The sequence below is a fragment of the Trichoderma breve genome, chromosome 5 (genome assembly GCF_028502605.1).
Source record: "Trichoderma breve strain T069 chromosome 5, whole genome shotgun sequence".
NCBI classification, from domain to species: Eukaryota; Fungi; Ascomycota; class Sordariomycetes; order Hypocreales; family Hypocreaceae; genus Trichoderma; species Trichoderma breve.
The window spans coordinates 1,238,107-1,250,784 of record NC_079236.1 but is presented as its reverse complement, the minus strand read 5'-3'; the positions used below and the strand labels follow the sequence as shown (position 1 = coordinate 1,250,784).

The 12,678-nt window shown below is 51.5% G+C and overlaps 5 protein-coding genes across 5 annotated transcripts; all 5 read right to left on the bottom strand.

Annotated features, from left to right (window-relative positions):
• Positions 1-354: 354 nt before the first annotated feature.
• T069G_08089 (spc97 / spc98 family domain-containing protein) lies at positions 355-2,797 on the bottom strand (the record flags this gene model as incomplete). Its single annotated transcript, XM_056175299.1, has 2 exons — positions 355-2,627; positions 2,719-2,797. The coding sequence occupies 2 exons, from the start codon at positions 2,795-2,797 to the stop codon at positions 355-357; spliced, it is 2,352 nt and encodes a 783-aa protein (XP_056026248.1).
• Positions 2,798-3,334: 537 nt separating this feature from the next.
• On the bottom strand, positions 3,335-5,118 carry T069G_08088 (senescence-associated protein domain-containing protein; the record flags this gene model as incomplete). Its single annotated transcript, XM_056175298.1, has 3 exons — positions 3,335-4,302; positions 4,370-5,036; positions 5,101-5,118. 3 exons carry the CDS (start codon positions 5,116-5,118, stop codon positions 3,335-3,337), a joined length of 1,653 nt encoding a protein of 550 aa, XP_056026247.1.
• A 714-nt stretch (positions 5,119-5,832) lies between these two features.
• T069G_08087 (uncharacterized protein) lies at positions 5,833-8,727 on the bottom strand (the record flags this gene model as incomplete). Its single annotated transcript, XM_056175297.1, has 11 exons — positions 5,833-6,446; positions 6,510-6,678; positions 6,730-6,908; positions 6,971-7,023; positions 7,074-7,238; positions 7,299-7,503; positions 7,576-8,018; positions 8,071-8,242; positions 8,298-8,382; positions 8,439-8,521; positions 8,592-8,727. 11 exons carry the CDS (start codon positions 8,725-8,727, stop codon positions 5,833-5,835), a joined length of 2,304 nt encoding a protein of 767 aa, XP_056026246.1.
• A 1,287-nt stretch (positions 8,728-10,014) lies between these two features.
• On the bottom strand, positions 10,015-10,332 carry T069G_08086 (uncharacterized protein; the record flags this gene model as incomplete). Its single annotated transcript, XM_056175296.1, has 1 exon — positions 10,015-10,332. One exon carries the CDS (start codon positions 10,330-10,332, stop codon positions 10,015-10,017), a length of 318 nt encoding a protein of 105 aa, XP_056026245.1.
• Positions 10,333-11,430: 1,098 nt separating this feature from the next.
• On the bottom strand, positions 11,431-12,596 carry T069G_08085 (aldo/keto reductase family domain-containing protein; the record flags this gene model as incomplete). The annotated part of the gene is made up of 3 exons (XM_056175295.1): positions 11,431-12,004; positions 12,085-12,438; positions 12,493-12,596. The coding sequence occupies 3 exons, from the start codon at positions 12,594-12,596 to the stop codon at positions 11,431-11,433; spliced, it is 1,032 nt and encodes a 343-aa protein (XP_056026244.1).
• Between the last annotated feature and the right edge of the window lie 82 nt (positions 12,597-12,678).

Here is a 12,678-nt window from a genome sequence, read left to right as displayed (position 1 = left end):
TTCTTTCTCCTTCTTCTTCACTTCTAATCACAACCTCCCCCTTTTTTGCGCCAAGAGATTGTTGCGCTGTTCTTTTTGGGATATGGATTTGGATATGACTTTTGATATGACAGCATTGGATATAGCGTATATAAATAAGGCACACATAGATAGATTGGCTTGGGATATTTTGACCCTTTTTTGGCCGCCATGAATTGAGAATGAAATCATTTGGCTCCATCTTGATGGCTTCTTTTTTTTAGTCCTTCTATTAAGTGAATTTGATATGAGAATACTACTACAACGCCTGGCGTAATAACCAATACCTAACGAGATGACGCCAGTCTCCAAAATGAATAAACCACATATTTCTTTCTATATATATTCTCCTTGAGTTGTAATCCACGTTCCAAAGTCCAGCTTCATCAACAGACGATTAATCCCGCCAACCCTCACAGGAACATACTTTTCCCCATCGCCATACTCCTCATGCCCATCCTCCGTGCCATCAAGGCCCTCCCACCTTGCGAGAAACTCGACATCGCCTTCGAGCGCCCGCAGCGCAGCAATGACGTCTTCTATGCCCCGCTGGATCTTTTCCTCTACACCCCGAATGAGCGCCATAGTATGCTGCTCTTCGCGATTGAGATCGGTAGAGGAGTCGAGCACGCCGGCGTCGGTCTCGAGGTCGATGGATGTGAATATGGAGTGTAGTCTCTGAATGTGCGTGACGAGATGGTCGATGTGGTTGAGGAGCGTGTAGAGGAGGTTCGTGAAGGTGGGTTGTGTGAGGAGCAGACGGTGGACGAGCGTGCGGAGGTACAAAGAGTGCGCTGTAGTGAGGGTTTGCGGATCAGGAGCAGGACGAGAGAGGATTTTAGATACGTCGTTTGGATTCGCGGCGTTGCTGGAGGAGCTGGGTCTCCAGTCCATCGTTGCTGTGCTATGTTTAGCAGAGTGTGCGGCTGGAGTCGCGGCGCCGGAGCGACCGCCTTCTCGCCGTCGTTCTTTTCCTGTTAGCCAGGTGAGGAAGCCTTCCCAGAGGCCCTCGACTATTTCTGTCTGAAAGTATGCTTCTGTTTCGCCGAGGAAGAAGATTGCTGCGCTGGCGGTTGTCCAGGAGCTTCGGAGGGCTGCTGATCGGGCTGACCACCGCTCTCGGAGGATGCCGGCGTATTCGGTTGCTCCACGAGGTGCAGGATGATGTCGTCGTAGAGAAGTGATTTTCCATAGGTCGGTGAGGCGGATGTGGGCTCGACGCATAGACATGAGGTAAGAGTTAATGCAGGAGTAGAGTTGGAGGTCAGAGGGTGAGATGACCATGTCGAGGGGAGATGGTAGTTGAATGGATAGGATGACGGGAGTTGAAAAGAGTAAGTTTCGAAATGGTGACGAGGCAAGCAGCTTGGCTTCCTCAGCATTGAGGCCTGGACTGACGTTGACGGGCGTCAAGCTGGCTTTGGTGAGGTGTAGCCGAAGTAAATCTCTTGCGAGCTCTAACAGCTCATCTTCTTCTACTTGGTTCCGCTGCATGGCGACCAGGACAGCCCAGGTCCTTGCCAAAACGGCAGAGACTTCTCCGTCTTTCACGGTAACGTTCTTTACACCGTCTTTGCTCTCATGCGCTAAGTTTCCTGCTCTTCTCCAGCGGTTTCGGATTCTGTCGTCCGCCTCTTGCGTCAAGGCCATGGCAAACTCTCCTCTTCCCAGCAGGAAAAATTCTCGGAGCAGCTGCAGAGTCTCAATGACTTTGGCTGTGGGTAAGATCTTTTGAAGGGTATTTTGTGAAAGTGATAGTCGAATAGAGACGATGGTTCTGGCGAATGTTGCGCCATTGACGGGGAAAGATAGACTGGCCAGCTCTTGAAGTTTTGTAGAGAGATGATCTAATCCTCCCATGCCCGAGTCGACTGTTGCTCTAACACGCGTGTGGTTGAGTGATTTGCCGATGAAGAGCATCGACGTCGCTGTGGCTGGTGTGACGAATCCCGGCAGTAGTTCTGGTTCGTAGATGTACTCGGCAGTCCCGTCCACCTTTTGGATAAAAAAGTCGTTGCCTCCTAGGTTTGGCAGTCTCCCATAGAGAACCCAAGCCGACACCTGTTTCAGCCATGCAGTCTCTGCCACCGTTACCAAGCTCATCGCCGCCTCTTCAACGTCCCGATAGCCGCTCTGCAGCTCAGTCCGCAGGCGATTCATGATTTGAGAGCCGCGACAGGGGCCCTTTTCATCTTTGAGCATCATGAACTGAACAATATCCCAGAGCCATTCAAAGCGCCTCGTCCACTGCGTAAACTCTCCCATCACGGCCGTCAGAGGCACGATATTGTATTCGCCCACCAGCTCCGGGTCCTCCTTGAGTATGCTCTCCTCCACCTCCAATATCTTGCGCTGGAACGCAGATAGGTGGATCGACTGTATCGCTGTTCCCACGGCCCTGCATATCGGCGACGGGTGAGAACCCGCAGTCTGGCCGGCGTATTTGATGAGCTTGATGTGGATGTCGCTGAGATGCGCCGCCGAGGCTAGTAGCTGACGTTCCGAAGGCGTGACGCCGGACACCGGGCTCGAGTCGGCAGCTCCGGCTCGGAGGAGAGGCGACGGATGCCCCGAGAGAGAGAGGAGGATTTCGTGGAGCATGGCTCGGGCTGCAAAGATCTGGGAGAATGCGAAAAAGTCAGGGTCAGGCGTCAGAGCTATGAGAGGTCGAGCATTCCGTGCCGGTGACGGACCTCTTGCTGGCTTTTCTGGCCTTGAGCGAGTCGCTAATGCGCTGAACGATAAGAATAACGACGCCTAGGAGCTCGAATCGGCACATTGGTTGCTTTGAAGCCAATCTTTGGATCGCGGGACACGGTTCGTTCAGTTGGTGGGGTTACGGCGGACGAGGGTCAGGCAAACGAAGCATTCGAGCTGCGAATTGGCATCGCAGGCGGTGAGTTTCGCAATTTGAAGCTGGAGACTATTCGTTCAGAACCGGAGAATCCGTGATTTTTGCATGGTGAGGGAGAGAGCGTTGGTGGGAGAGCAAAAGCAAAGCGCCTCTTTGACGCGTTTGGTTAAATTGATAGTTCTAGAAGCTATCTTGAGCTGGCGGAATTGTGCCGTCATCGCCTGTCCGCGTGCGCACGTGATCCTCATTCTTTGGCGCAAAGTCTACGGACAAGTTGTCGCAAAGGATTAATTAATCGTGAGAGTAGCGAGATTTGCTTGTCTCAACATGTTAAGAATCGTATTTGCGTATATCATATTACAAAATAACGTTCAAATGCACTACTGGGTTGGTGGTCATCACTCATATCAGTGGTATCAATGTACAGCACCAGTCATACACACTCCAACACACACAGACACATCACCAGGCCGGCTTCTTCCCCTCTCTAACCCCTTTTGCGTCCCAATCGTTGCTCCCTGGGATGTTGATTTCGCCGCCGTATGTGTTGTGTATTGTGCTTGAATCGCCATTGCCATTGCCTTTGCCATTTCCGTTACCTCTCCCATTGCCGTGGCCGTTGCCGTTGCCGTTGCCTCTTCCATTGCCGCTGCCATTGCCATTGCCATTACCGTTACCGTTGCCTCCAGAGACAAGGGCTGCGTCAGATCCATTGTCGCCGCCGACAATGATTTGGCCGCCTCCCTTGACCTTGCCGACAACCATGCCCTTGGCAACGCTCTTGAGAATGGCGCGACGAGAAACACCAGTAACGTCGATGTAAACGAGTCCGACGTTTTTGAACCCGGCCCCAAGGTTTCTGGACAGCTCACCCGCCTCAGGGCCCCAGCGGTGGCCAACAACCGTGGACATGCTCGACGTTGTACCGGTAAGCAAAGTCCGCCCAGCATGTTCCATGCCGTCGACGACCGTGTTAAAGGCCATCAAGCTCTTGTTGAGCACGCCCGGCTTGTAAGTCTCGATAACATTTCCCTCCTTGTCGTATCCTCGAGCCCGACCATCCTTGCGCTTGGACATGCCAGCGCCGAAATTCTGAGCAAACTGATTGATGGAACCAATGGTCTGGGCCGACAAGGTGGCGACCTTGGTGGAATATTGGTTGATACGGCGTATGTGTTCGTGAGTCGTGGGGGCGAATGTCATGGGCTTTGCGGCAGGCTTCATGCTCTTGGTCAAGTTGTCGGCTTGGTTCTGCATCACTTTTGCGACATAGTCGGATGTGGTAATGAGCAGCCGCGAGGCCTTTGACGCTGATGAGACAATAGTTGATGTTCTGTATGCCGGGTGCATAGTATCTTCGATGTAGTCGTAGGCGGGCTGAACGGAAATGTTGTGGCTGCCATCGGCGGGAAGAATAATCTCGACGGGTTCTGTAGACAAAATATGTGAGCTTCTGGCAACAGCGGACTGAGAAGTATGGCATAAGAATATGCTTACCTTTGGATCCTGGTTTGATAGCACCGTCCTCGACGACGTTGAAGCCGTCGCTCAGCTCTCCCATGACGCTGCCATCCTCTTCGTCAACCAGCACGATGCGCCCTGCAACGTGCGAGCTATGGCTGCCCTGCGCATAACCTTCGCCAGGCTCAAAGTTGGCGGGGTTGTAAGCGGGCGGTTCATCTCTGCCAGCTTCTCTTGCCTTTGCTCTGGCAGCATCGGATGGTTTGCGTTCGGTACCGGTAGGTCTGCGGGGCTTTTCTGGAGGGGGAGCTGGCGCTCTCTCGAGGAATGCCGTGCACTGCGCAAGAATCGTCTCAAAAGTGTCGACGTCTTCCTGCACGCCAGGTCTGCTTCCAACGACGGGAAACTCTAGGCGTGTGAATGCGCCGTTGCCGGGGCCGAGATCCCATCGCGGAATCAGATAGCTGCTGGGGGGCTGGTGGTAGATTTGCGTGGTTGCGGGAAGTGGAAGATCGAGCTCGGGGGGGAGATGAAGGTGAAGATAGAAGTCTTGTTCTCCGTTGCCGATTTCAGCAAAGCCAGACGAGGTTGGGACCATGAGCAGCGATAGGGTTTGAGGCCCTGAGGGCGTTAGAGACTGCTCGGTGCCATTTGCGATGTGGTAAGCCTTGATGCCCTCGACCGAGTAGAGCAGCTTCGGATCCTGGAGAGGTGATGAGTTAGTTGAGGGTTCTATGGGATGAGAGAAGAGAAGGACTGTTACGAACATTGTGTCCAGAGGCCATGATGGTGATGATGATGACGAAGAAGTATGATGCAAGAAAACCGGATAAGTAAGGCGTAGATGTTTGCAGACGTTGATAGGATGAAGATTTAATGTACAGACGATGCGATGCGATGCGATGCAACGCAATCAAATCGCGGGGTTGTTTGCAGTGGTTCGTCGGCGGGGCTGTCGGTGCTTCAGATCAGTTCAGTGCATGCAGCAGCTGATGAAGGCACTGAAATGGGTCAACTAAACAGCAACACAGGGCATCCAGATGTTGCAGAAGCTGGAAGAGACAGAAGCTCAACTGCGCAAAAATATCCTGGGTGACGCCACCACAAAAGCCATTAAATAGCATCATGGTGATATCCTCCTTTATTCCTGGAAAACAGGCGCCCGTCACATGCAAACGTCATCACGGCGTCTCTTGGTTGGCCGTGCAAGCGCCAGTTTGGTGACGCCTCTGATGCGGGATGCGTCATTCATTGGCCACAGTCGCCACCAGGCACAAGGGCGGTGCGCTAATTTAAGCTTCTACAGGCGCCGTTGTTTATTTAGCGGCAAACTGGGGGGGAGCTTCCAGTGCGTTTCTTTTTTGATCCCAAATCTCCACATCGCATCCTTCATCTTCCATCTTCCATCTTTCAAAGAGATTGAGATAGAGATTACTGCACAACAGCATTTGTCTGTTCTGTTCTTTCATTCTTTCAATATTTCAGCTAACATTGTCTCTTCAGTGTCTTGCCAGCACCTTGCCATTCTTATTCACCACCACAAGCGGCAACCTTCTCCCATGCACCACCGCCCGATTCACGACTCCTTCATCGTCCCAGCTAAAATCGACCGTTCCGCCTCCTCTCAAACTCCCTCCTTTCACGCTTCCACCAGCCCATTCCTTGGGAATCGCCGGTCCAAGAATCACCTTTTGCACACTGTTGTCACCCCATTTCTTGGGCAGATCGGTATACAGCATAGCCAGCGCATTCGCTGAAAGACCAAAGTTGGCATCGATCTGGAAGGGCAGAGTGACCTCATACGGCCAGCTGCCAGTTGTATACACCGACAGTCCGTTGGCTGCAAAGTTCATGTCGATGGTGTACTTGAGCTCTTTGTATGCCTCGTCAGTGACACCAAGTTGACCCCAGCAGGCTCCTCGCCAGACCTTTTCCCAGCCCGTGTTGGAGTCCTCGGTGCCGTTTCCGCGAGAGTACAGGCTGGTAGCTACGGCGTCCATGACAGTCTTGTTGTTTGCATAGACACTGGAGATGACATAGCCGGGGTAGAATCCGTACAGGTGAGACAAGTGACGATGCGTGTCGTTTTTAGTATCAATGTCCATCTTCCATTCTGCAAAGAGGGTTAGCTCACTCTCCTTGTCTCTCTGTCTTTGATACGGGTTAAAACACTTGCCTTGGATCTGGCCCCAGCTTCCAACATGGACGCCCGGATCAAGTTTGCTGTATGATTCTTTGACCCTCTTCAAAAAGGCCGTATCAGTATCACCCGATGCATCCCAGTCTTTGATGATGTGGTCAAAGAGTTCCCAGACCACCTGCTGGAACTGAGCACATCCGAAAGTCTATCACGGATTATCAGCCTCAATTCTGAACAACTAAATGAGTAAACTTACCGTTGGGCCATGCTCCGGAGAGTTGCAAGGGTTGGCAACCAAGGTGCCGTCCTTGAAGTATTCGTCCGGCACCATCATGTCCACCCAGAAGCTCGCCACGCCCTTCATGAGAGGATATCCCACGGAGGCATACCATTTCTTGTCGCGGCCATAGTCGTAACGATCCCACACGTGTGCCACTATCGAACATGATTAGCAATGTCTTTCCGTCATGTGCTGTCATCAGTGATTAGACACATACTCATCCAGGCAATGTCGTGTGCGACATTCGACCAAGTTGCGTCGTTTTCCTGTCTGCTCAACGTCAGAAGAAGAATCCCCAATAAATGTGCTAGATAACTCACGCCGTATGGCCAAAGATATTGGTATTGGTAAAGGCGACCCAACCGCTCACGTTGTACCATAGGTTGGCCGTCTCTGTCCCACGAGGGACCCAGGTGTAGGTCATAAAGTCCCAGAGAGGATCAGTCAGGCCACCCAGTCCCATCTTTTCGACATGCCAGTGGTTCCTGATGGAATTTCTGTTAGTAAAATCTAGATGATGAAGTTCAAACAAGGTAATTACATACATCTGCACATTGACATCGATATGGTAATCAGAGCTCCACGCTGGGTTTCCATCTGGAGCCCATGAACCCTGCAGATTCGGGGGCAGCGATCCAGGCCGCGACGAAGCAATGAACATGTACTGTCCATATTCAATCAGCAGATTCTCAACAAAGGGATCTCCCTTTTCTGTCGAGTAGTTTGTGATCAAATCCATCGTGTCGACGTCTGCAGAGTTATGGGGATCCGGTAGATCTAATGTGAATTTGTTAAACCACTCGCCATGGTCTCTAACGTGACTTTGAAGGATCGTGTTGTAGCTCTTCTTGGATACGGCACTGATCGTCTTTGCAACACCAGGATACGGATCAGCTCCTCGGAAGGAGTAGTTGTGTGCAGCATTGCCCTTGGTTGCGTCGTACTCTGTGCCCGAAGCCACGACGATGGTGACCGACTTTACAGACCTTGTGCTAAGAACAGTCTGGCCGTTACTTTTACATGTGGCTTTTAGTCCGGCAGAAGGAAGAGCACGAGCCTGGGCATCAATCTTCATGCCAATGAGACCCTCACCATCGTCGGCCACAGTTCGTCCGCTCAACCAGATGCCGCTAGATGAACATTTGACAGTCGACGGCGGGTTGGTGCGATAATTGTCGACCAGGCCAAAGGTGATTTGGGGGAGTGGTTTGTTGGAGCTGACGTGGTAGACACAGACTTGGTCGGGAAAGGAGCAGAACTGCACACTAGATGCAAGAGTAAGTACATAGATCTATAAGGGTAGGATATCCCACGTACGTCGAAAAAGTAGCTCCGTTTGCAGTAAATTCGGCGCTGTGCAATGCTGTTTCCAGGTCCAGCGTTCTCTTGTACTTTGAGTACTTGGTGACTCCCGCAATGGAGACTGTGAGGTTGGCAAGGGCTTCATAGGAGCCGTAATCTGCCGTTCCACCATATAATGCGGATTCATCTGATGATACAGGTTAGTAACATCTCTGAATACACTACTAATATTGACAACATACCTCCTGTTCCATTCTGGAAGATGGCTTGCTGGATTCCGGGCAAGAAGTGAGCCAGAGATGATGAAGGGTTCCCTCCCGTGTAGCTCTATTTGCGTCTTAGTTACATGTATATATGATCATTGTAGAACCATAATGTCTTACCGAGTTTGCAAACGGGCCACCACGCCAGATGCTATCATCGTTGAGACAAAGCAAGTCGTCACCGGGAATGCCCAGCGGTAAGCCTATATATGTGGTCATCCGTCAGTAACCTACAACTATAATTCTTTCATCTGCCAATTCAACCAAGCTCACCTCCTTGTCTCCCGTTACCAATGGTAAATCCAGTCATCAACACATTCCCCGGATCAGCCGGCTTTGAGGTCCAAAACTTCCTCGCCGCCACACCAGTCTGGCTCATGGCCAACGCGGCCACAACAGCAACCTTCATATTGACGAATTTGTCCACCTAATCAATCGAACGGCGCAGAAACCTCTTTGCCCATTAAAACCAAAACTCATCATTGTAAACAATTGCCCTGTTTTTATACGTAACCATCACGTACGAGCCGACGGGTATTTTTGCCTGCCCGCTGCGGGGATCTTCAATGGCATGATGATGCCTTCTCCACGTATACATGTACCTTGTGAGCAACGCAAACAACTGCCGTTCCGGGAGAAGTATCTGCATAGACTACGTTCTAGAGATTCTTGGTAGAACAGGCTGGTCTCGTACATAGCTTGAAAATCGGGGCCTCGGATGAATCTCTGAGGCCAAGATCGACACTGCCGGCACAATCCCTCCCCCCGCAATTTGGGTGGTGCATAATTGTCCGTGTTTGCGGGGAAGTTGTGAGTGCATCATGCCATCCGGGGAAATTTCCGGGCCAAGAGATGAGGATGAAAGGATCCTTTTTGTCTTGGTCAATGTTGCCGTGCTGGGAGGGCAGCAGTGAACCGGAAGGGGGGGGGGCTTTGGTTTGGAGACTGGATGGAGATGGGGATGCTCAGCCTTGCAGTGTGGATCTCATGGCTGCCTGCAGGGTAACGCAGCAGCTCAGCTCCTGAGTACATACATATGCAGTCGGTTGAGAGTCTGCGTATAGATTTAGTGTAACCCACATTGGTCTTAAGGTAGTTTGGATGGAGGAAGTATTTCGAAGGGTGTTGATATGCAATGGGACTGAGTGTCCAAAGGCTCAGGCGTGACCACGATGGGCAATGTAGAACGTCTCAAGGGGCTCTTGATATATGTAGCCATCTTTCCACAGACACTTCCACCTGGACATAACTGGATCACTCTCTTCATAGTGGCATTTGGATACTGCTCTATATGTTTCTTCATCTTCACTTCTTTCGATTACTCTCTAGCTACGAGCTTCAGTAATGATGGGAATGGATGTAAAGACATTGCAACGTGTCATTTGCGTTGAAACAGTATGCTCTCTTTCTCGTATATCATAAGCTATTTAATTCGAACAACTTGACTGACAGTCTTGCTTATGCTTGTCAACATCAATAATGCAATAACGATGGCGCTGGGATACCATCAAGTACCAGTCTTCGCGACTTGAAATCCAGCCCCTATCCAAAGGGCCGCCTCTCATCCCATTACCCATCCCAACTCGTCCAATACCAATACCAGGCTGAAATCAATTCCGCACTCGAACAAACTCATATCGGCATCCATCATGCTTCATGTCGTCATTGCCCATAACATCGAACCGAATCATTAGAATCACTGTGGTATATCCCCCCTTTCCCTTTCCCTTTCCCGCTCAGCCTCGGCCGCCTTCTCCTCCTCCTCCGTCCTCTTGTCAAAGTGAGCCTTGCACTTGTGTCTACACTCAGCACACGGCTTCGTATCAACCACGTACGTCAACTCCACCATCCACCCCAGCAAATCCCGGAACGGACATTTCCAGTCGGGCGCGGCGTCCTGTCCGAACCTCTCCTTGCGCTTCTCACACGTCGTCCCGGAGTTCGGAACAGGGGCCTGCTTGGCCGTCTTGTGACGCCACATGCCGTCCCAGAAGACGATCCGGTTCCTGGCCATGGCGCAGTCCTTTTCGTACGGACATGGACAGAGGACGTGGCACCAGAAAAAGGTACACATGGTTTTATTTTCCTTTTTTTTCACGAGTGGGCAATTAGCCTATTTGGCTGCCGCTGGCCGAGATTCGCGTGCGGGGCGATGCGAGTCTGGAGCCGGAGTTTGGCTGTGACATTCCCTGACGATGTTTTCTGGGGAGGATTTTCTGGAGCTGTTTCTTTTTGGGCGCATGAGGATGGTCCAGCGCTGGGGGAGGAATTGGGGATATCAAGACTTCGGGATGGTGAGAAAAAAGGAGAGAGGGAGAGTGAGCCTGTGGCGGTTAAGGAGAGAAAGGGGAAATGATTTACGATGGACTGCTGCAAGGCATCAATAGTAATGCGTGCGACGCGACAAGTTGCATTGGAAATTGAATTGCTACGTGAAGAGGAACCAACAGCGTCAGGGAAAATAATCACCGGGTCGGCGATAAAAAAAGTAGATATGAAGAATGATTGGAATATGAATGAATGAATGATAGAATCATGATACTCGAACTGAATCTGCCATTGCTGTCTGGTAAGTGAAATCGACAGACGGTTGATTCAACAGAGACGCAACGCTCTGCCTGTATTTTTTTTTCTCACCTGAGGCCGGATCTCAGCAGACACAAGTACCTGCAAGTATCACCTGTCCTGCGGGCGGGATTGAGGCTTTTTCACAGCTGAGCGCAGTTGAGGCTAAATATAGAAATGTGAGAGAAAAAAATCCATATGCAGTGGACGATTGTCGATTTATTTCGCATACAAGCCAGGCGGGCTGCCGACACGGGCTACCGCATATGTACATGTGCAGCGCAGTCACGTTGTCCCTCCACTCTGCCTGTCACTCTGTAAATGAGCTGTCAAACCACAATCGATGCATCTCGTACAGCAAACAAACAAACAAACGAAGTCATCGTCACCAACAAACAAAATTGAATAGAACAGAACAGAACAAAACACCAAGTACAGTATCAACAGTTTATCCCTTTTTGATAACACGTTACATGGACGCTTTCTAAAAACAGCTCCCTGCCCGGGGGCTCAACTCAATTCCGACTCGGAGCGCCAGAATAAGCCCTTACAGAGCGGGCGTGTCAGCATACTGGTTAAAGGCCACATCCCGGTCGCCAGCAACTCCGAGGTTCTCCACCAGCTTCCGGATCTCACCGGCCTCGTCCGGAGTCAGATGAACGTTCTGAGCGCCGAAGTTGTCGTCCATGTACTTGGTCTTCTTGGTGCCGGGAATGGGGAAGATGTCGTCGCCCTGAGCGAGCAGCCAGGCAAGCGCCAGTTGAGAGAGACTGCAGCCCTTCTTCGCGGCCACCTCCTTGAACTTGTTGATCAGCTCCAGGTTCTTCTTGAAATTGTCGCCCTTGAACTGCTCAACGCTGTTTCGGTAGTCCGTCTTCTCCAACTCCGCCGTGTTGGTGTATTGGCCGGTCAGCATTCCGCGGCCGAGGGGTGAGTATGCGATGGTGGCGACGCCCAGCTCGCGGCAGGCCTTGAGGAGATACTTGGACACGGGGCCCTCCGTCTCGAGAGCCCAGGCAGAGTACTCGATCTGGACGGCGGCAATGTGGTGAACGGCGCATGCTCGGCGGAGACTGTCTCCGGAGATTTCAGAGAAGCCAAAGTACTTGATCTTGCCCTCGCTGTTGACCCCCTGGTTAGTATAAAGAATATCGATAAAGAACATCATTAACAAGGTTAGACAGGCATGGAGGCTTCCTACTTCTTCAGTTCGACCATGGCCTGGACCGTCTTCTCAATGGGCGTCTTTCCGTCGACTCGGTGCGCATAGTACAGGTCGATATAGTCAACTCCGAGTTTCTTCAAGCTCGCCTCGCAGGCCGTCTTGGCGTATTCAGGAGTGCTGTTGACGGCTCCCTTATAGGTGCCGTCCGCCTGGACCTCTGCCGAAATGCCAAACTTGGTGGCCAAGAAGATGTCGGCGCGACGCTCAGGGTGCAGCTTGAACCACTTTCCGATGAGGACCTCAGAGTCGCCGTAGGCATCCGAGGTGTCCCAGTGAGTGCAGCCAATCTTCCACGCGTGGTCGAGCACGGCAAAGCGTTCCTCGTCGTTGCTGATACCGCTCGTTAGTTGAAGTGATTAGATAATTCTGACGGCTTTTCTTTACCCAATTGCGCCGTAGCAGTCGATGCCGATGCCCATGAGACCGAATCCGACGGGAGGGATTTCGGGGCCATTCTTGCCAAGCTTCTTCAAGACGGTGGAAGGCATTTTGAAAAATGGAAACTGATGTGAGACTGCTAGAGTTCTTTGAGAATGAGGAATATGATATCAATGAAGCTGTTGGATTGAA